The 26,347-nt window shown below is 41.8% G+C and overlaps 1 protein-coding gene across 1 annotated transcript in view; it reads right to left on the reverse strand.

Moving 5' to 3' along the window:
* The window catches only part of FSTL4 (follistatin like 4), a 494,923-nt gene that overhangs the window by 221,065 nt on the left and 247,511 nt on the right, over positions 1–26,347 (reverse strand). Inside the window, exons 4-5 of the mRNA XM_065409767.1 lie at positions 23,464–23,654; positions 10,878–10,998 (exon numbers count right to left, since the gene is read on the reverse strand). Of these exons, the coding sequence (XP_065265839.1) occupies positions 10,878–10,998; positions 23,464–23,654 (312 nt within the window). The remainder of the gene's footprint in view (positions 1–10,877; positions 10,999–23,463; positions 23,655–26,347) is intronic.

Genomic DNA, 26,347 nt, shown 5'->3' on the forward strand with positions numbered 1-26,347 from the left:
GGGGCGGCGGCGCGGAGCAGGGGAGCGCCCTGCTGGGAGCGGGCTGCGCTCTCCGTCTGCCCCAGCCAGTGCCAGGTCTGTAGCAAGCCCGGCAGGGCAGCCCGCGTCCTTCCCTCCCCGCCGACTGGAGCAGCGCCCTCCCGGCAGGGGGCGCAGCGGTTGGGGCCGCGTGGCGACCGCCCCGCTGAAGCCCTGGCCGCCCCCCTTCTCTCTCCCCCCCCGCTCCCTCCCTCTCCCCCCCGCTAGCCGGGGCACGTCTGCAGCGCAGGGAGTCCCCCTGCACCCTGGCTCCGGCCACCCCGCAGGTTTCTTTTTTTCCCCCTGCTTTGCCGCTCCGACCGCGCCACAGGTGGTTTTTTTTTTTTTTTTTTGCTTGGGGCAGCAAAAAAGCCAGAGCCGGCCCTGCTAAAGCAAATTATAACAGACCTCTTGCTACTTGAATATGCAGGTACAAATGTCTATTTAGGGTTAGATCTAGATCCTATCATATGAGCCCACAAGTAACTGTGTTTACATGTAAGGTTACTGACGCAATTTTGCATCCATAAGTAATTGAAAATACTATTTGCATGTGCAAAATTTATTCAATGAACTCTGCTGGTATGCATCAAATAATTATTTGGGATATAGCGTTCAGCCAGTTTTATGCGCCAGTGAATCACCCATACACATTTATAAATATTTAGATATTCCAATCTTGCAAGAGTGTATGAAGACATTTGATTATGTCACCTTTGAAACACTTATTTTACTCCACACTGGAAATTCTTACATCTAAAAACAGAGATAAACAAATCAATGTCCCCTGAAGAGCATTTTAAAATTACCAATGCACTGTATTTTAATGAGTTTTCTTTGCAATTTGTACACAATAGATTTCCAATACCAACTTGTAATTAGTTCATTTTCTCCAATCATTATGTATTAAGTCCACTAACATTTTCCAGCTGGTATCTTTTGAAATGAAAGGTATTTGGAAAAATTATTATGCTCTTGCAGTTGACATATAAATGCATTGGCACTAATGCATTGTGCAACTGATATTGTTGAGTAAGAGAAAACAGTCAAACTGATACAGAGCATCAAAGTTTGTTCTTACATCGAAGTTTCTGGCTTTGACTGCAAATTTTGTCCAAAGTTTTTTGACCCCACGAATCTTAAAAAAATTAAAATAAATAAAATTTACCAAGTCTAAAAACTTCTTGGTGATCCTATACAACAGTTACTTCATGAGATTCCCTGTTCATCCGCAGACAAATCATGTTGTCACAATGTATAAGATTTGTATTGATCTAATTTGCATGTACAAGCTCAGAATGTGAAAGGATTCCCAAATTTCGCCCAAGGAAACGTGTTCATTCCATTGGCAAACACAGCTCTTTACACTGAACATAATTTTGCTTTGGGCATAAAATGTAGTATTTCCCTAATTTTGCTTGAGTGCAATGGTTTGCTTTTTTTAAAGAGAAATGTAATTAGATTTGCAGCAAAAATGCTTTCTTATTGCAAAGTGGAAGATTTTTCTCCACTGTGAAAATGCCTTTTCCTTTCACAAAACAGCACAATTATTGAGAATATGCAATGTGTTACAACAAAACCACACGTTCACAGCTTTGCTGAAGCAGTGAGTAGCACGTTACACATTACTGGAACACAGCAAGATATTTTTCATTCCCAACACAAAACTTTACAATTTTACATTTAGGATAGTTTCACTAAAATGCAAAAATTCAAACTGTTTGCCAGAATGTGTTGCTGTTATGCCAGCAGGCAAATGTTCAGTTTAAGGGGAAATTACTTTTCATGTTCATTCAACTCTACCCTACATTCTATGCAGCAAAAGACACCAAAAGCCTAGTGCAAATCCCTTTTAGAGGATCTGGGAGGATTTACACACCAAATACTGTATTTAGAGTGGAGAAAACCCACAAATCCAAATGCTTGTAGGATTCGTAATGTGCATGGACTGGTAGGAGATGCTCTGGCTACTCCACTGGATGGAGACCCACTGACTAATAGGATGAACACACAAACAGCTCTGGAGGAAATGGGGAGAAAGGGCTTTGGGGGGAGACAGAGCCCTGGGTTGACAACACTGGGGGACAAAGAATACAGATATGTAAAAGACAGAGATCACTGGCTAAATGAGGGTACAGCTCCAGAAACAGAGCCCAGGGGCTGCAGGGGGAGAGAGACACTGCTGGAAGGGACCCAGAGCTCTGGGGTTTATGGGAAGACAAAAGGTAGGGGCAATGCTGGTTCCCTCCACACACGTGAGTGTGTGTACACTCACTTTTTTGTGGTGGATGAACAAGTGCCTTCCTGCACCCACTACACAACAATGGAATGCAAAATGTGACTCGCTCTGTGTGAGCATAAGGAGTGCAGGATCAAGCCCACTACAGAATTTCCAATTACTTTCTTACTTTATACTTCCCAGGGCTTCCAAAAATGTTGCCGCAGTGACTGGAAAATACTCAGCTAGTAAATGGTGTGAACTATCACTGTACGTAGGTATTATGATGTATAGAAGGGAGATCAAATAAGTGCATTTTCAAAAGAAAATAGTGAAATCAAAACACTTTTGTGCATCTAGCATTTTGCGAGAATTTCTTAAGTTCAAACTTGTTTGCCGAACTTTTTTTTTTTTTTTTTTTTTTTTATAAAAACAGAAAGTATAGGACTGTTCTGCTAAATTGCTTTAATTCACTCTTCTGGGAGTCACTCTGAAACAGAATAAACAGTATCTTCAAACAACCCAGCTGCACATTTTATTTTTTGAGGCAAACGGGGCTCAAAGGTAGTTGCCTCGGTCAATTTGAGGGAAACTTCATTTCTTCCCCTGGGTGCCTAGCATCCTCCTCTACCACTGCTTCAATCTGATCTGGGAGGCTGGAATTCCCTTGCTTGCTACAGCATGTTTGAAGTTAAGATACTGCATAGCTCGCAGGAGAAACGAGTCAATGTTGGTAAGCTAATGAATTATTTCCCACTTCGTACGGATATCTACAGCCCCATGGAAGAAGACCACATAGCAAGGAAATAACAGCCTAAGGGGCAGACCGTGGAACGTAAACTGTAAATATTTTAGGACTATGATGATTTGATCCTGCAGATATAACAGCTACAATATTATGGCTTAAGAGGAGCACACCTAAAGCAAGATGCCTTATCTCAAAATACAGTTGTCCAATGTAATTAAGCAGACTTAACCAATCTTACCAAAGTATAGGGTGACCAGATGAGAGGAAGAAAATATCAGGACACATGGGGGGGTGGGGAGTGCTGCCGGCGGAGGGAAAAAAAAAAAAAAAAGCCGAGTGCTGCCGGCGGAGCGAAATATCAGGACAAATTGCTTCCTGACCAAAGATCGGAACAAAAATCTAAATATCGGGACGGTCACCCTACCAAAGTATAGAGTAACAAGTATCAAAAAACCCCACAACATCCCACTGACCAGCAGCACAGATGGATATAAACTTCATCTAAAAATGTAATTTAGACTTGCTATTTTTACATTAGAAAGCCATGCACCTCATGTGTTCAAGGATATATGTATTTAAATAGGGGCATGTGTGCCATAGAGAGTATATGTATAACTTTTCTTTAGAAATGTGAGTCTCAGAGAGCTGGTAGGAAGAAATCTCACAGGGGGGAAAAAATCTAAGGGAAGGAGGAGTTCAGGAGAGCTGGCAGTTTTCAAAGAGACAGTATTAAAGTCATAACCACAAACTATTCCAGCACAAAGAAAAGATATGAAGAATGGTAAGATGTCAATATGATTGCATATAGAGAGGAGCTCTCTAATGACCTGAAAGTCAGAAAGGAATCCTACAAGAAGGGGAAACATGGACAAAGTGCTAAGGATGAATAAAAGAAGAATAGCACAAGTGTAGGTCCACTCCTGAGCAGGGAAGAAGAGCTTACCATGGATGACACCAAGAAGGCTGAAGTGTTTAATGCCTATTTTGCTTCATTCTTCACTAAAAAGGTTAATTGTGACCAGATATTAACACAATTAAGAATAGTAAGCGGGAAGGAACACAAACCAAAATAGGGAAAGAACGGGCTAAAGAATATTTAGATAAGTTAGCTGTATTCAAGGTGGCTGGGCCTATTGAAATTCACCCTAGGGTACTTACGAAACTAGCCGAAGCGAATCTCAGAACCATTAGTGATTAGCTTCAAGAACTCATGGAGGACAGGTGAGATCCCAAACGACTGGAGAAGGGCAAACATAGTACCGATCTTTAAAAAGGGGAACCAAAGATGACCCAGGAAATTAGAGACCACTCAGTGTAACTTTAATAGCTGGAAAGAAATGGAAATTATTATACAGCAATTTGTAAGCACCTAGAGGATAATACATTTATAAAGGAATAGACAACATGGATTTGTCATGAACAAATCATACCAGACCAACAATTTCCTTTGTTGACAAGGTTACTGGCCTAGTGGATAGGCAGGAAGCAGCGGTCTTGATATAAATTGATTTTATTATGGCTTTTGGTAGACCACATGACATTCTCAAAAGCAAAGAAGGGAAATGTGGTTTAGATTAAATTACTATAAGGCAGGTGCATAGTGGGTTGAAAAACCATACTCAGAGTAGTTATCAATGGTTCACTGTCAAATTGGTAGGATGTATCTAGTAGGCTCCTGCAGGGATTTGGATAATGGGTGCAGATAGGGTTGCCAATTTCAGTTGGATGTATTCCTGGAGGTTTCATCACATGACATTAATCTTTAATTCCTGGAGACTCCAGGACAATCCTGGAGGGTTGGCAACCCTAGTTGGAGAGTATGCTTATAAAATTTGCAGATGACATCAAGCTAGAGGGATCACAAGTACTTTGGAGGACAGGTTTAGAATTCAAAATGACTGATAAAGTGGAGAATTGGTCAATCAAAAGCTCTCTAAAGCCGGTGTGACCTACCAGCAATAGTGGAACTGTTTTAGGATAGTCAGAAGATGAAATTCAATAGAGACAAGTGCAAAGTACTACAGAAAGAAGAAAAAAATCAAATGCACAACTACAAAATAGGGATTAACTGGCTAGGAAGTCCCTTCCTTCACTTGCCCCAATCAGCATTCTTTTGGGGGTTTGTTCCCTCTTACTCAAGTTGCACCTCTGTATTTATCTTTTCCACTAGTTAGAGAACATCTAAGTGCCTTTGTGACTGATGGAAAGATCTTTCTTACAGAATCTGCCTGGAAAATCAGAACTATGCTCAAAAATGTCTGCTTTAAACTCAGCATTCTTAAGGATTTAACTGGAGGATCCTTGGAAAAGGCTAAAAAAAAAAAAAAAAGGTAGAAATCATTCTGCATGCACACACAATATTTTGTTTTCCCCTCTGCCATGCAGTTTTATTTTCTTACCAGGGATATTTAAATAAGAATAGGAGAGGATAGTTTCACTAGTGTAAATCTGGAGCAATTCAGTGACATTACTCTGGATTTACACTGGTTTACTTAACATTAGGAACTGGTCCAGGATCTTCGCTTACAGAAGTTAATTTGCCCTTGTTCCTTATTCTCCCATTTAAAGGAGCTACAGCCACTCAAGCTGGGAATATACAAGAAACTCAGGTCCAAATGCATGGTCTGACCACATCTACAGAGACCATGTGGCTACCAGATTTCCCTCCCCTAAGGCTGCAGGCTGCAGCTAAATCATGCTGCCAATGCCTCCCCTTCCCACCCCCAGCTGCTTTTTCTTCACATCTCACAGGGAGTTCCTTAATGCAGCTCTAACCAGCATTACCCGTCACAACTATTTGCCATGGAGTTTAATTTTCTTCCCATAGGTAGCATTCTACGTAGAATGGCTGTTTCCTAGTTTTGCCTCTCCCAGGATTCTGATATAACCAGAGACCCCCAATGACGTGGTGTTATGTGGATGAGCTACTAATTGGGCTTAAGCATCCCATTTAGGCGTGTACTCCCCTCTCATGCTAATCGTAGGGCCCTTTTTTGCTCTTCTACTCCTTTTAAGATCAATACAGTATTGATGCTTTATACACTGTTAGACAACAGACAAACGTGTAGTGCAGGGCCTAAATAAATTCCATTGCTCGAGTGTGTAATTCAAAAGTAGCTAACATTTTCCTTTAACATTTTATTAAGACTTTAATAAGGCTTTAAAGAGGGCTTTACTAACATTATCTATAGAAGTCTCACAACACGCCTGGGAAGGAAAGAGGGAAGTATGATTATCTCTGTTTTACAGGCCCAGATGCTTTTAGTGACTTGCCCAAGGCCATACAGTGAGTCTGTGGCAGACCTAAAAGTAGAAGTATTTCGGCACATTGTCACTCAGTCTCCCTTGTGCATTTTTAATACACATTGGGGATGTGTGAAGAATTAGTTTTAGGACTGAATTAGAACCAGAAAGGACAGGAAAAAACCTTTCAAAACTGATTTTCAAAACAAAGCATGGGAATGAGAGAGTGAGAAACATTTAGACAGGAGGGTTCCTATTTGTTCCCCCTTTTTTTCCTGCTCTACTGCCACTAGATTGTATTTTATAATCCCAGCTACTATCATCGGTCTGATCCTGTCTGCAATTTGTTCTTTGTTCATTCTCCTGCAATGATTTGTTCCTCCCAAACTACAGCTGTGCATTTAATGTAGATGTACTTAGAGATATATGTATCTCTCTCTGTAAAGTGTTGTTTATAAGTAAAATGTTTTTTATAGGATAACAAGAATAATCAATGCATTGATTGAAAAACAAGTATTTCACTTTTTTTCTTTTGAAGAGTATTCATTCAAATTTTTTCCCCCTAGATCAGAGCATCTCAAAATCTCACTATTCAGGTACTAGAAAAAGTACTATATAGCAGGCTTTCCCAGGGCTCCACTTTGACAATGCCCAATGACAAGTATAGGGCACAGAAGGCAACCTTTGAGAGCCATAAGTGCTTTGAGATTTGGAAATTATCTTGTCATAATTTCTGACCTGATCTAGTGACATATTCATACTTATCGAGCAACTTCAATCAAAAGCTCTCTAAAGCCAGTGTGACCTACCAGCAATAGTGGAACTGTTTTAGGATAGTCAAAGCAGTCTCTAAAGGGCTGTTTTTTGCTTTCCCATAATCTAATGAAATGCAAAGCTAAGCTGTCAAAAATGAATGTCAGTTTGAAAAACTAATGAGCAATGAGCTATAATTTAACAGGATTTCTATCTCACTGTTAATAATCCCTTATTAACTAAAGCAATATTGACAAGATAAAGCAATTTTGACTGAATACATGTTTTCCTGGTCTTTGTCATATTTGTATTACTAATTGACCTGTCCACATTGATGATATAATCTAGAGCTAGAGTTTTCCAGACAGTTTTGCATCTGCCAACCTACTACTCTCTCATTAGGGAATGACATAAAGGTAAGGCCAGCAATCACATACTTAATTTTAATGACCTCCAGTCTGACATAGTTCCAGAAGATCTACCCAAAAATCACTCCTCTGGGCATGTTCAACATCCTACTCAGCTGAGTAACATGCTTGCCAAATTACTAGACTGTTTCCATGCTTATTAATTTGATGTTTTCTCTGCTCTAATTCTTACAACAGTTAGGCCTATAACTACTTGTTATTCATGTATTGAGTTTTATGCAGCTGTATAGAAAGTAAGAAGCAGACAAACACGTAAAACAGCCAAGCTAGCCACCTTACCAGTGTTCTTCATATTTCCTGGGATGTGGACATGTTGAAATAATCAAGTTACAACTGGGATTTTTTTCACTATGTCTCTTGAGCCTGGATGTCTGATAAGGTTCAATAATCAGAGATTGGAAGACACCCACAATTTGCTCTTCTTGCAAGTCCCATCAGGAAAACAGTTATACTGCTTGACATGTTATTTATGTATGATCAGGAAGAATTTAAATATTAAGCGTTTTTCTCCCTTGCTAACAGCTATTTAGAGCAATTTACATGAATGCAAACAAACTCAGAGGGATTGTACTCAGTGGATTAATTAAAAGGACAAAGTATCTTTCAGAAAAGCAGAATAAAATGATTCATTTAGAGACAGTGAGATATCCATTATTTTGCCTATAATCCAAAAGTGAGAGTTAATTCAACACTTGTATGTAAATAGTTTATTTAAAACATCTGTTAAATTAGTACCTATTAGATACTAGTAACTTGAAACCAGAACCATTCCACTTCTCAGGAAAGATAAGTTATGCAATTACTCTGGTGCATTCATTTACAACTGATCAGCATATCATAATGTTAAAAATGCTTTCTGGACAGTAATGAGGGGGAGGATTGGAGAGAGAGAAAGCTACCAAGCAAGCATGAGAGAGGCAGACTGACAGCTTTGTAGCTCTTACAGAAAAGCCATGGGAATTTTAAAAATGAACTACGATTTCAAAAGCAGCAAAAGAGTGGCACAATCGAGAGTTCAGCTCTTCAAATCATCAAGGTCATCTTTGTACCTCCCTTGGATTAGATCACTGTACAGGTATATGGCGCATTGGGACAAATTTAACGTAACAATTTTGGGGAAGGGTAAATTAGATTCAGACTTTATGATGTCATTGAATTCTGATCATTAGATTTCACAGTCTGTTGAACAGCCATCTTTGCAAGCATATTGCTATCATTCAAAAGTGATTGACTTAACTCACGTGGATCTGAGCAAGAGATACCAATGCACTGGGTCAAATCTATGAAAAATATGGAGGACGTTGTACCTTTAAAAGCAGCACTTTGGCTTGGATTACTGACATTCTGGCTCATAATGAAGTGATTAACACAAAGTTCAGACATGCGAAGATTACAAAACCAAACTATGCACCTAAGACAACTATGTGAAGAGCAAACATTTTTGAAATGCATTCTATAAGATCATATTACTAAAATACATTTCCCAGGAAAAGTTGTACTTTGACCAGGATTTTTTCTTTACGCACAAAAGCTACAAAGTTTCTACAGATACATAAACCATTCCACTTTCTAATTCAGGATGCTGACAAACCATTAACCTCTCCTAATAAAAGCAGGTTATTTGGGGAAATCCAAAATGGAGAATAAAGTAATAAAATGGACTAATTTTGATGTTTGGACGGAGAATATTTTTTTCCATAGCAAGTTCTTTTGAAATATCTTAAAGAAAACCAAGAAGCAACACTACAGACATTTTTGAATGCTTATCAATTACTGACTGTTCTTTAGGTAATATCTCACACTTGTCTGATTTTCATTACCTATTTAAAATTCACTGAACCACAAATCCATTCCAAGCAATATTAGAATTTAGCTTAGGGTTCCTGTGACTTTGAAAACCCATTGATCCAGATATGCTCCCAAGTAACTGCATGTCAAGTCTTTATAGCTGGGTTAATTCACTTTATAGTTTTCTTAATGTACAAGGTTTTATGTTTTATTACATATCTATTATTTTCAGCATGGAGCGATGAATTAAATGCATATGTAGTTTAAAACAGGTCCAAGGTGCCAGCTGGGACTAATTTTAGAGCACTTTAAAAATTATTATCCCAAACCTTTTGTAATTTAAAACTTGAAATGAACATAACAGAAGCCACTCACTTAGAAAAGATGAAAATCTGTGGAAGCAGCAATTCTAAGGTGATTCCATTTGCCTTATTACTCTAGATGGACAAATAATACTGAAAATTAGCATGCTATTTCAGGATATGTCAAGTGACTCAGAACCCACTTCTCCCACTCTTACTTATGATGAGCATAAAACTTTATTCCACAAGTAATCATTGGGACCATTCATGGAGCAAGGTACTATGTTTAATGGGAGTAAAGGGGGGCAGTATTGAGCTTTTACTTTGCAGTTCTGTAGTTTGTAAAGAGGAATAAGAGGCAGAAGCACACACTGAAATACTTTTTATCTTACAAATGTTAAATTGACAAGGTCAGAATCCTGTTGGAAATGCCACTAATTTCAGTAGCGTTACCTACAGGCTTAAAGTTGTGCATATACAGATGTATCTTGCTAAAATCAGGCCCATAATATCTACACTTCAGAGGGAGGGCATGAGACTTCATTAATGTTTGTAAAGCCTTTAAAAAACTCAGATAAACAAGTTTGTATAAGCACAAAAAGTATTATTTTTGGTAGAAATCAGAATAGTGAGCTTTGAAGTACCAATACATGATTCATAATAGATATTGTTAATTACTCAAAGAAGTATCCATAAAACTTACAAACCCCAGGCAAATAATTGGTAACTCAAGAGCTTAAAGTTGCACACAGCTTAAGTACCTTGCTGAATCAGAGCCAGTATGCATGTTGCAAATCGTTAAACAGGTACAGAGAGATTTGTCCCAAGATCACACAGCAATTCATTGTCAAAGATGGAAATAAAATGTTTTGAATCCAGGCAGAAGATGCAGGGAAAAAAACCTTACTTTTCTCACCCCTAAAATAACAGCTATTCTCACTCTGTGGTAGCCAGGTTTCATGAAAAAAATTCTTGAGAAAATTCAGTGGTAAACCCTACAAGCACAGTACCTTGTGGCTTCCTAGAGACGACATACATGTTCTACTTACACTTCCAATAATCCAACAGTATCTTTTCAATGCCATTAACAATCAACAAAGCCAACAAAATAATCCATTGCCTGTATCTCTTTATCAAATCCATAAAGTTCAGTTATTTCCTGATAAGCACATCTTACCTTAAGGAAACAACCCCCCGCAGATGCTGACCCCTTCCTCCTCCTGCATACATACACCATGGAAAGTTCAAAATGAAAACAACTATTTCATACACACATTTCTGGAGACAAAATATTCATGTAACACCTGGACTGTAAGCCACATTTTGTCATTGCAAAGCGGGGGGGGGGGGGGGGAGAGAGAGAGAGCATCATGACTTACGGAATGCAGTATAGAGTTCTTGCAGGGTTAAGTAACCATCATTGTTGTAATCATCAAATCGGAGAAGATCTTCCAGCGTGCAATCCAAGAAATCATCTTCTAGAGCTTCTTTCTCCATTAGCTGTGGGAACAGAAAGTTATACGAATAGTGAGTTGTGACACATTGTAATTTTGAAAGAAAATTTACCATTTCAACAAAGAAAAATGATATGCTCCAAAAACTGAGAATGGCATAAATTTAATATAAAGGGATCCTAACAGACATAGTGCACGTCACAATTAGCAAGGGGTTTAAACTTGACAAGTATTAAAAACCATTATCTTGAAATCAATGCAGGTATTTTTATTTTCCTGTTTTTCATCCTTACAGTCCTATCTGAATTTTTTTGTAGCCATCTTTTGTAATTTATGAGGCAACTGGTTGTGAATTGACTGTTGAGGCGTCCAAGATGTCAGCCATTCCTCGTCAGCATGGGTGTAGAACAGGGCTCATCATAACTGTAGCTTTTTTCTTAGCAGTCTAACTCTTGCACCCAGGTATTCCAGCAGGTGAAGTGAGTTAATTTGTTACTGAAGACTCCATGGAATGCAAGATACAAGGGTAATATTTTAGAATAATACCTGCCCTCTGATAAACATGTTTCGAATAGTTGCATCTGTCACAGAAGATGTTATTTCTTTGCTATTTACAGTATATTAGTGTAGGGGGCTAAAGCACAGGTAGCACATTGCTTTGGCCACTTCTAGTTTATTGCTGCATGAATAGAAATAGGGGCTACATTTTTCTGACGTGCTCAATTCACTTACAAGCTTAAGTCTCATTTTCAAAAACATCTAGTCCCGGGAGATTTTCAAAGTCAGTGGCAGTCAGGCACTAAACTACCCTCTGTTCCTTTGACAATCTCCCCTTATGTCACTAAGGGGAAAATTTTCAAAAGTAATTTCTGCATGTTGGACCTTAAGTCCAGTTGACTCTCCTGTGTGCCTATGGGTATGTCTACTCAGGGATAAAAGCCCTGCAGCAGGGCCATGGCTGACCCAGGCCAGGTGCATGGGGCTCAGGCTGCAGGGATAAAAGTTGCTGTGTAGACATTTGGGCTTGAGCCTGAGCTCTGGGACCATCCACCCTCACAGGGTCCCAGAGCTCAGGCTCCAGCGTGAGCCCTAAAGTCTACACAGTGATTTTTCAGCCCCGCAATCTGAGGTCTGAGAGTCCAAGTCAGCTGACCCAGGCCAGCTGATTTTTTTTTTTTTTAATCTCTGTATAGATGTACCCCCTACTCCTAAGTGATTCAGGCACTTTTGAAAATTTTACCAAAGATCCCCAAAGAAACTTATAAACTCAACTGCCAATTCTGAGCCCCTTGAAATCAATGGGGACAGAATCAGGCTACAGGAAATAATCATTTGCAACCTGGGGGACTCAGAGGAGGAGGAGAATTTCGACCCCAACACTGCACCTTTATCTCTGTACAGATGCATTAAAGTCATTGTGGCTCTGCACAGGTGCAGGAGTCCTCTGCAGGGCATCTGCTTGCAGGATCAGGTCCTTGGAAAGATTTTTGTTTGTTAATAAATTTGGTTAGTATTTGGGGGGCTAGCCGAAGAAATGAAGCCCACAAATGCTAACTCATGTCAATGTAATATCACCATCTCAGTATATTAATAAAAAGGAATTAAATGTCATAAATTGAACTTATATGATTTATATCACGAAGTAAGGGCTTGAGTAAATTGTCAGCCTTGTTGATTATGATGTCAGAGTTGTTCCTGAGGCTGTGGATGGCGTTGTGTTCTGCACAACAACTCTAACATCATAATCAAAAAGGCTGACAAAGGAGGTGCTGTCGTCATCATGAATAGGTTGGAATATGAACAAGAGGCTGCTAGGCAGCTCTCTACCACCACATTCTACAGGCCATTACCCTCTGATCCCACTGAGGGTTACCAAAAGAAACTACACCATTTGCTCAAGAAACTCCCTGAAAAAGCACAGGAACAAATCTGCACAGACACACCTCTAGAACCCTGCCCAGAGGTATTTTATCTGCTACCCAAGATCCATAAACCTGGAAATCCTGGATGCCCCATCATCTCAGGTATTGGCACCCTGACAGCAGGATTGTCTGGCTATGTAGACTCTCTCTCAGGCCCTACACTACCAGCACTCCTAGCTATCTTCGAGACACCACTGACTTCCTGAGGAAACTACAATCCATTGGTGATCTTCCAGCAAATGCCATCCTGGCCACTATGGATGTAGAAGCCCTCTACACCAACATTCCACACAAAGATGGACTACAAGCTGTCAGGAACAGTATCCCTGATAATGTCACGGCAAACCTGGTGGCTGAACTTTGTGACTTTGTCCTCACCCACAACTATTTCACATTTGGGGACAATGTATACCTTCAAGTCAGCAGCACTGCTATGGGTACCCGCATGGCCCCACAGAATGCCAACATTTTTATGGCTGACTTAGAACAACGCTTCCTCATCTCTCGTCCCCTTACGTCCCTACTCTACTTGTGCTACATTGATGACATCATCATCATCATCTGGACCCATGGAAAAGAAGCCCTTGAGGAATTCCACCATGATTTCAACAATTTCTATCCCACCATTTACCTCAGCCTGGACCAGTCCACACAAGAGATCCACTTCCTGGACACAACAGTGCCAATAAACGATGGTCACATAAACACCACCTTATACCGGAAAACTATTGACCGCTATACTTACCTACATGCCTCCAGCTTTCATCCAGACCACATCACACGATCCATTGTCTACAGCCAAGCTCCAAGATACAACTGTGTTTGCTCCAACCCCTCAGACAGAGACAAACACCTACAAGATCTCTATCAAGCATTCTTAAAACTACAATACCCACCTGCTGAAGTGAAGAAACAGGTTGACAAAGCCAGAAGAATACCCAGAAGTCACCTACTCCAGCACAGGCCCAACAAAGAAAGTAACAGAACGTCACTAGCCGTCACCTTCAGCCCCCAACTAAAACCTCTCCAGTGCATCATCAAGAATCTACAACCTATCCTGAAGGCCGATCCTTCACTCTCACAGATCTTGGGAGACAGGCCAGTCCTCGCTTACAGACAGCCCCCCAACCTGAAGCAAATACTCACCAGGAACCACACAACAAAAACATGAACCCAGGAACCTATCCTTGCAACAAAGCCTGTTGCCAACTCTGTCCACATATCTATTCAAGGGACACCAACATAGGACCTAATCACATCAGACACCATCAGAGGCTCATTCACCTGCACATCTACCAACGTGATATATGCCATCATGGGCCAGCAATGCCCCTCTGTCATGTACATTGGCCAAACTGGACAGTCTCTACGCGAAATAAATGGACACAAATCAGACGTCAAGAATGAGAACATTCAAAAACCAGTCGGAGAACACTTCAACCTCCCCAGTCACTCAATTACAGACATAAAAGTCGCAATTCTCCAACAAAAAGCAACAGAGGGTCCTGTGGCACCTTTAAGACTAACAGAAGTATTGGGAGCATAAGCTTTCATGGGTAAGAACCTCACTTCTTCAGATGCAAGAACAAAAAAACCTTCAAAAACAGACTCCAATGAGAAACTGCAGAATTGGAATTAATTTGCAGACTGGACACCATTAAATTAGGCTTGAATAAAGACTGGGAGTGGATGGGTCATTACACAAAGTAAAAACTATTTCCCCATGCTAATTTTTTCCCCTACTGTTACTCACACCTTCTTGTCAACTGTTGGAAATGGGCCATCCTGATTATCACTACAAAAGGGTTTTTTTCTCCTGCTGATAACAGCCCATCTGAATTGATTAGTCTCATTAGAGTTGGTATAGGAACACCCATTTTTTCATGTTCTATGTGTATATATATATCTTTCTACTGTATTTTCCACTGCATGCATCCAATGAAGTGGGTTTTAGCCCATGAAAGCTTATGCCCAAATAAATTTGTTAATCTCTAAGGTGCCACAAGTACTCCTCATTCTTTTTGCTGATACAGACTAACACGGCTACCACTCTGAAACCTGTTACCTTATGAGAGGAGACTTAAAGAGCTTGGCTTATTTAGCCTAACAAAATGAAGGATGAGGGGAGATATGATTGCTCTCTATAAATACCTCAGAGATAAAAAGTCAGGGAGGGAGAATAGTTATGTAAATTAAGGGACAATGTTGGCACAAAGCCAATAGATAAAACAGGCAATCAATACGTTTAGGCAGATCTGTGACTGCTAGTAGCAAATATCCCCAATGGCTGGTGATGGGACACTAGAAGGGGAGGGCTGTCAGTCACTACAGAGAATTCTGGGTGTAACTGATCACCATATTTGAGGTCAGGAAAGAATATTCACCCAGATCAGATTGGCAGAGACCTTGGGGTTTTTTGCCTTCCTCTGCAGCATGGGACACAGGTCACTTGCTGGTTTGAACTAGAGTAGATAGCAGATTGTGTGTAACTGGAAGTCTTTAAATCAAAGGTGGGGAACCTCTTGTATCAGGGGACATTGACCCAACAACAACAACAAAAAAATCATCAATGGCAGGCCACACACGTTCAACTCACCTGCCTGGCAGGGCACGGAGGCTCAGGGCTTCCCGCCCATGGCAGAGCGAGCCAGTGCTCACCGCTCCAGCCCCACAGGCACCATCTCGCCCCGCTGCAGGGGGAAGCCCTGAGTCTCCGCTCCCCCCTCCCACCCGGCAGGTGAGTTGAATGTGTGTGGTCCACGGGCCAGATGAAAATGTGCAAGGGGCCGGATCCTGCCTGTGGGCTGTAGGTTCCCCACTCCTGCTTTAAATCATGATTTGAGGACTTCAGTAACTCAGACAGAGATTAGGGGCCCATTACTGGAATGGGTGGGGGAGTTTTGTGGTCTGCAACATGCAGGAGGTCAGACTAGATGATCATGATGGTCCCTTCTAGCCTTAAGTCTATGAATCTATTTGGAGGGGTGGCGCTCTCTCTGGTTTTGACCAGAAATTCAATGCTGAGGAATGTTCCCAACAAAAGTTTAGTTGAGGGCGATACGTTTCCACCAAAAATTCAATTTCCACAAATCAGCATTTTCCAAAAATACTGCCCCCCCCAAATGTTTTATTTATACTATTTATACTAGTTCCAAGTGCCCTTTATGTACTACTCAAACTCTATTTAACAATAGGTGACTTTAAGTGATCTCTGCACAGCGCATCGTGTGATGAGAACAGAGCTGGACATGTTTTCTCTAATGAAATACAGTGGAACCCCGCTATAACGCGATCATTGGGGTCCAAAAAATTCAATCGCGGTAAATGCGGGGTCGCGTTATAGCGGGGTTCCACTGTACTTGTGTTCAGTTTGCAGCAGTGTGCGCACCCTGGCTAGTGGGAGGGAGCGGGGGGGAAAGAGAGAGAAGGGGGGCGGCCAGCAGGGCCGGCTTTGCCCCGCGGCCCCGGCCAGAGCGCAGCAGCCCCGCGCTCCCGGCCGGACCACAGCAGCCCCGCAGCCCCGCGACCCCGGCCGGACCGCTGGCCGGAGCGCGGCAGCCCCACAGCCCCGCCCCGCGACCCCAGCCGGACCTCTGGCCAGACTGCTGCAGGCCCGCTCTCCGGGCCAGACCGCGGCAGCCCCACAGCCCCGCGACCCCGGCCGGAGAGCAGCAGCCCCGCTCTCCCGGCTGGACCGCCGGCCTGAGTGCGGCAAGTCCTGCGGCCCTGCTCTTCCAGCCGGACCGCCCGCCGCAGCCACCGGGGCGGGCTGGAGCCGGCCCTGCCAGGGACAGAGGTGAGATCCCCAGGGGCCCGCCGGGGCTGCAGGGAGAGTCGCTCCTGCTGCAGCCGCCGGGACATGGATCCCAAATGCCCCGTGCCCGCTGCAGCCGCCGGGGCCAGACTCGCCCCGCGTTATAACCGAATTTGCGGTATCGCGGGGCGCCTTATAGCGGGGTTCCCCTGTAATATCTCCTTGCAAGTGTATCCAAAATATTCAACATGGAAATATTAAAAGTAAAAATAATCCTAGACATAAAATAGATTATGCAGTCCTCTTAGATATGGACAAAATTTTATTACCTGTCTTAATAACTAGTATAGACAACAGCCAAAAGCATATATACTATACACTTATTTCTCAACATAGGTTTTACCTCTGACAGCTGTTTCTTTAGAATATATATAAACCCTTTTCACATTCCATTCTATATATGGACAGAGCTTTAGCAAACACTTAATTAAAAGATTCATAATAAAAATTAAGTATAATGTAAACGATAGGATCGTTCAATTTATAAAAGAGTATAAATAAAACTGTTGAAATGTAGAATATTCAGGGCAGGAAAATCTAAGACTTTCTTTTATTTACAATTTTAGTCTTGACCTTATTGTATTAAAGGCAATTTGAAGTAATAATGCTAAAAAAATGACCCTTCACCTAGCAAGTAAAAATGTTCAATAAAAGTGAGGTCAACCATAACTTCAGAGCTAAATCTTCTAAAGATAGAAATGTCCCTGTCTTCTTTTGTATTGAAAATGTATTAAATTTTCATCTGACTGACAAGTTTTTACTAGCTCCTTTGATTTCATGTCAGAAGAAAAAAAAACAACCCATGTTAGCTGCAATGTATTCAGTAGATTTATGAAAATGACTTTAAAATATATTAGAGTTTTAAATGGCAATAACATTCCAGTTACCACAGTTGTTAATAGCTTTGTACATCCACAACTCTGAAGTTTCTGTGATATTTCACAGTAATGGGCTCAGAAGGAAACTTCAGTAGGGTCGTTCCACTGACTATGGCTGGAGTCGGATTAGGCTCTAAAAGGAGAAAATGTGACCATACGTCTTCATTTTTTATTTCCAAGGATCTTTTCTCACTGAACAAGAATTGTTTGATTTGAATTTAAATAAACAAACTGGCAAAGCTATTCTCCCTCCTGTTAGAGCTAGTTTCTGTCTAGCCCTTACATGAGTGCACGGTGGGAGTGGGATGGAATAAGGAGCCATCCCCCTTGTGGAGTTTATATAAGAGACTTGCAGAACTACAATGCACAGGTAATGCTCCTCAGGGATGCGTAATGCTCCAAAGTGGGAGGGGATGAGAAGAGAGTAGATGGAGGTGGTGGGGGTGGATGACCAGTGGAGCTGGCTGGAGGCTCTAGGAGTTATATGCTGCACTCCTCAAAAAGGCTGCATCCCTTCCACACTGCAGGGCTCTGGGAGGCATTCTGTCTCCACTGCTCCTCCTGGGACAGTGCTGCTGCACATTGCCCCCAGAGAAGGGCTATGCCTAAATGCTACAATGTAGCCTATAATAATGACAATCAACGTAACAAACGAGTCTGTTTTTTATAGCAGTGCCTCTCCCTTGCCTCTCCGCCATAGCAGGTGAGATTGTGATTCCCTACTGCCTATTTTTCTTTTTAAATAAATGAAAGGAAATGAGAAGTAACAACTTATGTGCTGGCCACGGAAAATGCAATCACAGTATCTCCCATGGCACCACATTTATTTTATTTACCTCTTCTGATTTGCAGCAAAGCTCTGGTCTTTGGAAAGTTCTGATTTAAAACTCTTCCAAATTAAAAGACCCAGCTCAGATCAAACACCAGTCTACATAGCAAATCAGGCAAATTAGTGGAGATCACAAAGTAGAGAAATTTAAATATATCCCTCCCTAAGAAATCTCTTAAAGTGTCTGGGAAAGAAACTGGCCATGTAGTATACCCTGCGAGTCAGCAATGGCGTGAGAGTTAAAAATAATTTTAAAAGCATTGTTACAATGCAAGGAGTCCATTTCAGCACCAGATTTCCACTACTAGTACTCTAGATCTTTTCTCCCTTGCTTCATCTGTTGCCGGTCATTTGTAAACAATAGTGAGGGGTGAATATAATGGGCAAGAGGATGCCTAAGCACCACTGTAACTGATCCGTGAGGACCAAAGATTAATATAAGGCCTGGTCTTTATTGAAAAAGATTTATTGGCATAATTCTGTCAGTTAAGGGCGTGATTTTTTTTTTAAACAGACATAGTTATGCTAGTAAAAGTTTATATGCAATGCAATTATACCAGTATAACTTATTTCACTTCACTGAGGCTAGGTCTACACTACCCGCCTGAATCGGCGGGTAGAAATCGACCTCTCGGGGATCGATTTATCGCGTCCCGTCGGGACGCGACAATCGATCCCCGAATCGACGCTCTTACTCCACCAGCGAAGGTGGGAGTAAGAGCCGGCGACGGGAAGCCGCGGAGGTCGATTTTGCCACCGTCCTTACAGCGGGGTAAGTCGGCTGCGATACGTCGAATTCAGCTACGCTATTCGCGTAGCTGAATTTGCGTATCTTAAATTGACCCCCCTGTGACGTTGTGCAGTCTACATGGTTTTATAAAAACATGATAATAAGTGAATATAATGTAACTGGGATAGTTTTATAAAAAATTTGATAAGTGACTATAATGCAAATGGGATATGCTTTGTGCAAAAGGTCTCTTGTAAGGTATCATTACAAAGCTCATAAGCTACTGAGTGTGATCATCCTATTTGTAGAAATGTACCACTCTTGTATCTAAAACTAGAAATATAAAATGTAACTCTGAGGGCCTATTGTAATTATGTAAAGTGTGGGCCATTAATGATGGTTTGGAATCTTGATGACTCCCATTGTCTGCAGATGGCTGTTTACCTGTGAGTCTCCCTGTATATGTGTGTGCTGGCAAGTGAGTAATGAAGTCTTGCAGTGACATGTGATCATGTCACCTGAACTGGAATCCATCTTTAACCTGGTGCTTTTCCAGTGAGGGGAGGGGGTGGAAACCCAGAGGAACAAAGGGTTCCCGCCTTATGCAAAAGATATATAAAGTGGTGAAAGAGAAGAGAGTGGAGAGGAGCCATCATGGAGAATCCCCTAGATAACACCTAAGCTGGAACAAAAGCTGTACCAGGGGAAAGAATTGTGCCCAGGCCTGGAAGGTGTCCAGTCTGAGAAAAACTTACTGAAACATCTCTGAGGGTGAGATTATCTGTATTTAGTTTGATTAGGCATAGATTTGCACATTTTATTTTATTTTGCTTGTGACTTACTTTGTTCTGTCTGTTACTACTTTGAACCACTTAAATCCTACTGTCTGTATTTAATAAAATCACTTTTTATTTAGTAATTTACTCAGAGTATGTATTAATACCTGGGGGAGCAAACAACTGAGCATATCTCTCTATCAGTGTTATAGAGGGCGAACAATTTATGAGTTTGCCCTGCATAAGCTTTATGCAGGGTAAAACGGATTTATCTGGGTTTAGACCCCATTGGGAGTTGGGCATCTGAGTGCTAAAGACAAGCACACTCCTGTGAGCTGGTTTCTGGTAAACTTGCAGCTTTGGGACTAGTGATTCAGACCCTGAGTCTTTGTTAGAGCAGACTGGAGTGTCTGGCTCAGCAAGACAGGGTGCTGGAATCCTGAGCTGGCAGGGAAAACAGAAGCAGGGGTAGTCTTTGCACATTGGGTGGCAGCTCCCAAGGGGGTTTCTGTGATCCAACCCATCACACCCCCCCCGTAGTGAAGACGTAGCCTGAAAGAATAAGCTATACTGGTATAAAGCGGTTTATACCAATATACAGTTTTATCTTTGCTGAACTAAAGGTTTGATTGCAGCTTGGATAGGCATACTATTCAAATTATAGCTAGGATGGCTATGTCAAAAATAGCCACAAAGCTATAGCAGCACAAGGTTCAGAATGGGCTGTATAAGCCCACCCGGAACCTTGGATCCATACTCATATTGTCAGCCTGTGCCTAGGGTCTGTGCTGCTGCATCTTTACTGTTCTTTTGGAGCGTGCTAGCTAGATTAAAGCTAGCACAGTTACGCCAAGCCGAGCTGTGGTCACACTTCCAGTTGCAGTGCGGATGAATACATACTACATCTGCTACTATCAAGTATAGACAAGGCCTAAGCGTGTTCTCCTCTGGGAGATGTGGATACGCAGCGCTGTGGAAAATCAACCCATAGCAATTTGCCCAAAGCTGCACAGCATATTAATGCTAGAGCTAGTTTTAAAACTCAGGGGCTTCCAACTTCCACTCCTGTGCTGATTAGGCCTTGCTGCTTCCCCATTAAAATAATGGGGGGGGGGGGTGCATTCTTAATGATACACCAAACCATACACAAAAAACTAGCTCACTGAGTTTTGCTTTCTATTTTTTTTCTAGAAATATGGAGCAAATGAGGTTAGACTGTGTGATCTAATAACTATAAATGGCTAAATCTTTTTTCAGTGCAAGTTCAGTTTTAATGTCCGGATGGAGTAAGCGTCACATAAATGGAGAACGAGAGTAGAACAGACAATCAAGTGTCAGTATGCGAAAACTCTTTTAGAGTAAGATAAAGGTATCGTCTTACATCCATCACCTTTTCTTTAAAAAAAAAAAAATCAAATTTAGATCAGCTACTTTATATGTTCATAGCTATGAGATCTAAGAGAATTTACTCTGACACCTTGAATTGTCTAACAAAGATCTTATGTCATGTCAACTGCATTAGGATTAAAGCTACAGGAAACTGTTCTACCCACTAGTAAACTCATAACAGGAGTAAGCTTGCTAACCTGTCATTTGCCCAGTGGATTCATTTTCATGATAAAGCAGAAAGCATACATGCTTACCCAGAAGAGTGAGAACTAGAGATGCTTATCTAGAGCAAAGTGATAAAATGCTAATTTTTGCAACTGAAGTGGCTTCCTAAGAGCCATTTGCTTCTAATTATTCTCATGTAAAGCATAATAGAATAGTAAATATATATACAGATAATTAATTACAAACATTCTGAGTTTGTTTCCCTAATTTTAAAATTCTCCTGTGGTTTTAATTAGGTGAGCTGAAGACAAATGTGTTAAGAGACCTGTGGAACTGCTATTGTTTTCTGAAGCTCGCTCTCCTAAGGGCTTTTTCAAACTCACTTCTGCCCACTGCCCATGGCTATCATTTAACACTATGATGTACTCAAATCCAACTTTACAGCAGAGAATTCTTATTCTTTAACAATTCTTCTGAAGATGCTAACCTTTCATTCAGAATGCAACTATTTACTCTCTGAACACTTTTCTAACACTGGATCTCCTAAAATCCCAACCCTAGTTTTTTCAACAGGGCAATGCCCTGCTAAGAGTCTATGAACACACAAACAACTTTCCTTTCCTTTTCCTGGGGGGGAGCAGCAATGTCCCTGAAATGGGCTGCTCTGAGGATACAAACGCAACTGCTCCAGTGTCTATCACAAGTGACCAACAATCACATCCACACCCCCATGAGTGCAGATTTCTGACTGGGGACTCCCACTAGCATCCTCTGTCTGCCACTCCGGCATCGCAGCAGGACTTGAGACTTGGAGACAAACTGCCTGCCTGCAGTGGGGTTAAGTGGGAGGGGTTTATGCATTGGCCAATCCCACACTCTCATCCCAGCCAGCCAAATGACTAACTGGTACAGAAATCTGCAGCAAGCAGGGTCACTGGCTTGGATGCAGCTATTTGACCCATAGCTAGGAGCTAATTTGTCGCTTTGAGAAGTTATATTTCTCTGTGTCAAAGGATAGCCACCTTCACCATTTAATCTATGGCTGGGACTCTTTATCCATGGCTGAGATATGGTAGGTGAGCGCTAGGGCACATCCATACACTGTGGGCCGACATACTACACCTCTGGGGCCCAGGCTGTTCCGAGATCCTTCACACATTTAGCCTGTGATGGTGTTCCGGTACAGAATATGTGCTGTAGCTAATGTTGTGTAGTGAGATTGCCTTCCTCTTCTTGCTTCATATCCAGCAGCCAGCAAGCTTTGGCGAAAGGAACAGAGTATATAAATCCTTCTTGCGGATACATTGGGTACCACAGTCAGGACTCTCTCAGTACCTCCGTTCTGGCACCTGCTGGAAACTGATTGCACCTTGAATACACATGGAAATCAGTTCAAGGCTCAGTGCTCCATGTTTGGTTAACGTTACCAATTAGATTAATTCAAACAGCACAGCATGTTGGTAATTAAAGATTATTGTTTTTCCAGACTCTGCATCTTCTCTCATTTTATTATGTTCAATAATCAACACTTCAGTAACTGCAAAGGGATGTGGGGGGAACAAAGCTGTTCCAATATTTTAAACTTACTGTAACACTAATGCAGTGTTTGGAAGGCGGGGGGAGGGGCAAGGTTCATTTTCTAATTTAAATCCATTTTTAAATGCAAATTAAGTCTATATTTGTCAGCTAGCTGGAAGAATTTCAAGGAATGATTGTAAATAGTGAGGGATTTATTTTTGGAGGGGATGGCGAGAGGCCTGGATAAACTGCCATATTTTTCTTTGTAAAGGATCCTAAACTGCTTGACAAAATGCCTCCGTCTCCCAAGGGAGGAGGGGAAAAGACCTTTTATATACTCCAGTAGAATTTCCTTCCTTCACCTAATGTTAGACAGACAGTTACACACAACTATTCTCACAAGCATTTGGCTGTGTTCTATTCAATTTACACGTTGAATGAAAAATGCAATCCATTTCATAATTCAATTTTCATTGAGCGATAAACCCACCTGAGCCAGTTCAGAGCTGCCGAGGCGTCCGTCACTGTTTATATCCAAGTACTTAAACATGTCCTCCACTAACAAGCGCTTCTGGGATGTTCTGTCCTCTACAGGGCTGCTCAGCAGGCTGTGGTGATGAGCTTGAAGGTCCAGGAGTATGCTTTTAAGACGGCTGTAGTCTGCCATTGTGCAAGTGTCACCTAAAAGAGAAGACTGTATTACTGGACCATGTATTTTTACCTTGATCTGTGTAAAGGATTGAACTTCGAAAGGGAAAAGGAAGGCACAATCAAAGACAGCCTGTCTGTGCAGATGTTCAGATGCTATGCTTTAAGGAGATCCTATAGTCATTCCCTGTTGTAATAGCTAGCATTTTTAATAAATCCGACCTTCAAGGAAGCTCTTAAACATGTTCCCGTACAGATTACAAAGCTCTGGTTAGCAGCTACATTACGCCTAATAATCTCCACCCATATTAAATTATATTCCTGCTATATATTCCTTAACAACACTTATAAAATAAATACAGACAGCCAATGATAAGGAAAAATAAATTCTAGCAAGTCTGAGTTTTCAAAGCTTTATGATCACAAATAAGTGCCACTCTAGAGCCCTGTACCAGGTGAAAGGTGGCATTGCCCTGACTAAAAACTGTAAGGCTTTTTGGCAAATGAGGCATGAAACACACAGTGACACTAAGTATTTTATCTCACTGGCAACGTGCTACAAAAAGAGAGAACCTTACATCCATCACAAGCTGATAAATTGGCCACCAGGAAAATAATAGAGGGTGACAACCTTAAAGACCTAAATGCAGCTGGGGTTCATGGCATTGATTGTATCTATCACCCTGCATGGGACTGAAGCAGAAAGTGCTTGTGCTAACCCCTGAGATACTATCCAGTCCAGGGCCAGATTTTGCTTCCAGTAAAAACGGTGGCCTCAATGCAATTATTCTGGAGTGACATTGGTGTCTTTGAGCAAAGAATAAGACTCAATGTTTATGATCTAGAAATTCCTACTGAGGCAGCATTGTAAAAGCATGAAAGGCAGTTCTCCAACGACTTCCCTCGGTGTGAGCTTGGAGGGCATCTGACTCTGATTTAAGAGGCTTATGCCTGAGGCTCTTACTCAGTTTAATTCTGGACATCGGCTTTTAAAAAACTTTTTAATTTAAGGCCCATTATTGTCCTTTTTGGGGTCTGTTCTTAGCACAGGCAGGAATTGCTTAGGTAGATCTGGGGCATATCAAGACAACAATAACCCAAAGAAAATCTTCTTCCATAGAGAAGAGGCTCTTTCAGGGACAGATTTTCCTTTCTCTTTGTTGCTGGATTGCATTGTTTGGTTGGTCACTTTGATGGGAGAATAAGACAGGAGGGAATCAGGAGCATTTCCCTCTGTCCCACTCAAACCAAAACTGGATTATTACAAGGTGGGATGTATTTCTTTGACAGCGGACACATCCGCTCAGAGTATTTTTTGGCACATCTGTGCTCAGAGCCTCTAAAAATACCATGATTCTACTAGATGTAAGGCATACAGGCAGGACCTAGCGTTATTGCTTCAGGTGGCATTTTCTAATCAGTGTCCAGCAAGATCCATGCTGAGACTAATATCAACAAGACACTTCGGATGTCTCGTCCCCTTCTGTCAGCCCCCTACATTTTCTGAAGGCCTCTCTCCCCCACTCCACTCCAGAGCCTGTCATCAAAATTCCTGCAGTGACCAGAAGGATTGCTGGAGAGCGATGCAAAAAATTCCCTCTCCTTTTTGTTATCGCCACAGAGCTCCTGGCCCTTCATCCTTTTAATCTAGGAACAAGTGACAGAACTTTCATACTCCCTGTTGTGCTAATATTGGGTTGCCAATTTTCTCTTTTGTTTATTTATATTTCTGTACTTTTTCCAACATCATGTCAATTGTTTCCTATTCTGAGTGAGGCACCCAGATCTCTGTTTCTTTCTGTCACAAGTTTAGTTAGAGAAAAAACAGCTGCCTTACTTATTGTAATCAAACAGTTTTGCTATCCTGATACCTTTTTGGCTTTGTCTACTGCAATCATATTTTTTCCCCTCATCTGAGAGTTGTTTTCTCTCCAGTGTTTCAGATGAATACCACAAGTAGGAAAAATAAATCTGTCTGGTTTGCTTCCAGATCAGTTTTTTTAATATATCTTATTATTATAGGTGGGCCATTTGGTGACACGGATACTGAGTTTGCCCAAACAACTCTGTCCATAAGGGTCATAATCAATTCCTCAGTCATTCAGGGCAGGGTTTGCATGGTGTGAAGTCTCTGAAGCACAAATCCACATACTGGAAACCTTCAAAGCCCACTGAAGTCAATGCGAGTCTTTCAGTGGACTTTGAATCTGGTCCTAAATTAAGAAGATTGTATAGCTCAGGGGTCGGCAACCTTTCAGAAGTGGGGTGCCAAGTCTTCATTTATTCACTGTCATTTAAGGTTTCATGTGCCAGTAATATATTTTAACGTTTTTAGACGGTCTCTCTCTCTCTCTATAAGTCTATATTATATAACTAAACTATTGTTGTATGTAAAGTAAATAATAGTGCAGCAAGGTGAGCGGGGGCCGGCAGCTGGTATCCCAGGCCAGCAGCGGGCTGAGTGGGGCCAGTGGCCAGGACCCCGGCTGGCAGGGGGCCGGTGGCTGGAACCCCAGACTGGCTGCAGGCTGAGCGGGGCTGGCGGCTGGTATCCCAGGCCAGCAGCGGGCTGAGTGGGGCCGGTGGCTGGGACCCCTTCCGTCTGCCAGCCGGGGTCCCCGCCACCGGCCCTGCTCAGCCCACTGCCAACCTGGGGTTCCGTTCATCCAGGCCGGCAGCAGGCTGAGTGGGACCAGCAGCCGGGACCCCGGCCGGCAGCAGAGTGC

Source organism: Emys orbicularis, chromosome 8, assembly GCF_028017835.1.
Source record: "Emys orbicularis isolate rEmyOrb1 chromosome 8, rEmyOrb1.hap1, whole genome shotgun sequence".
NCBI classification, from domain to species: domain Eukaryota; kingdom Metazoa; phylum Chordata; order Testudines; family Emydidae; genus Emys; species Emys orbicularis.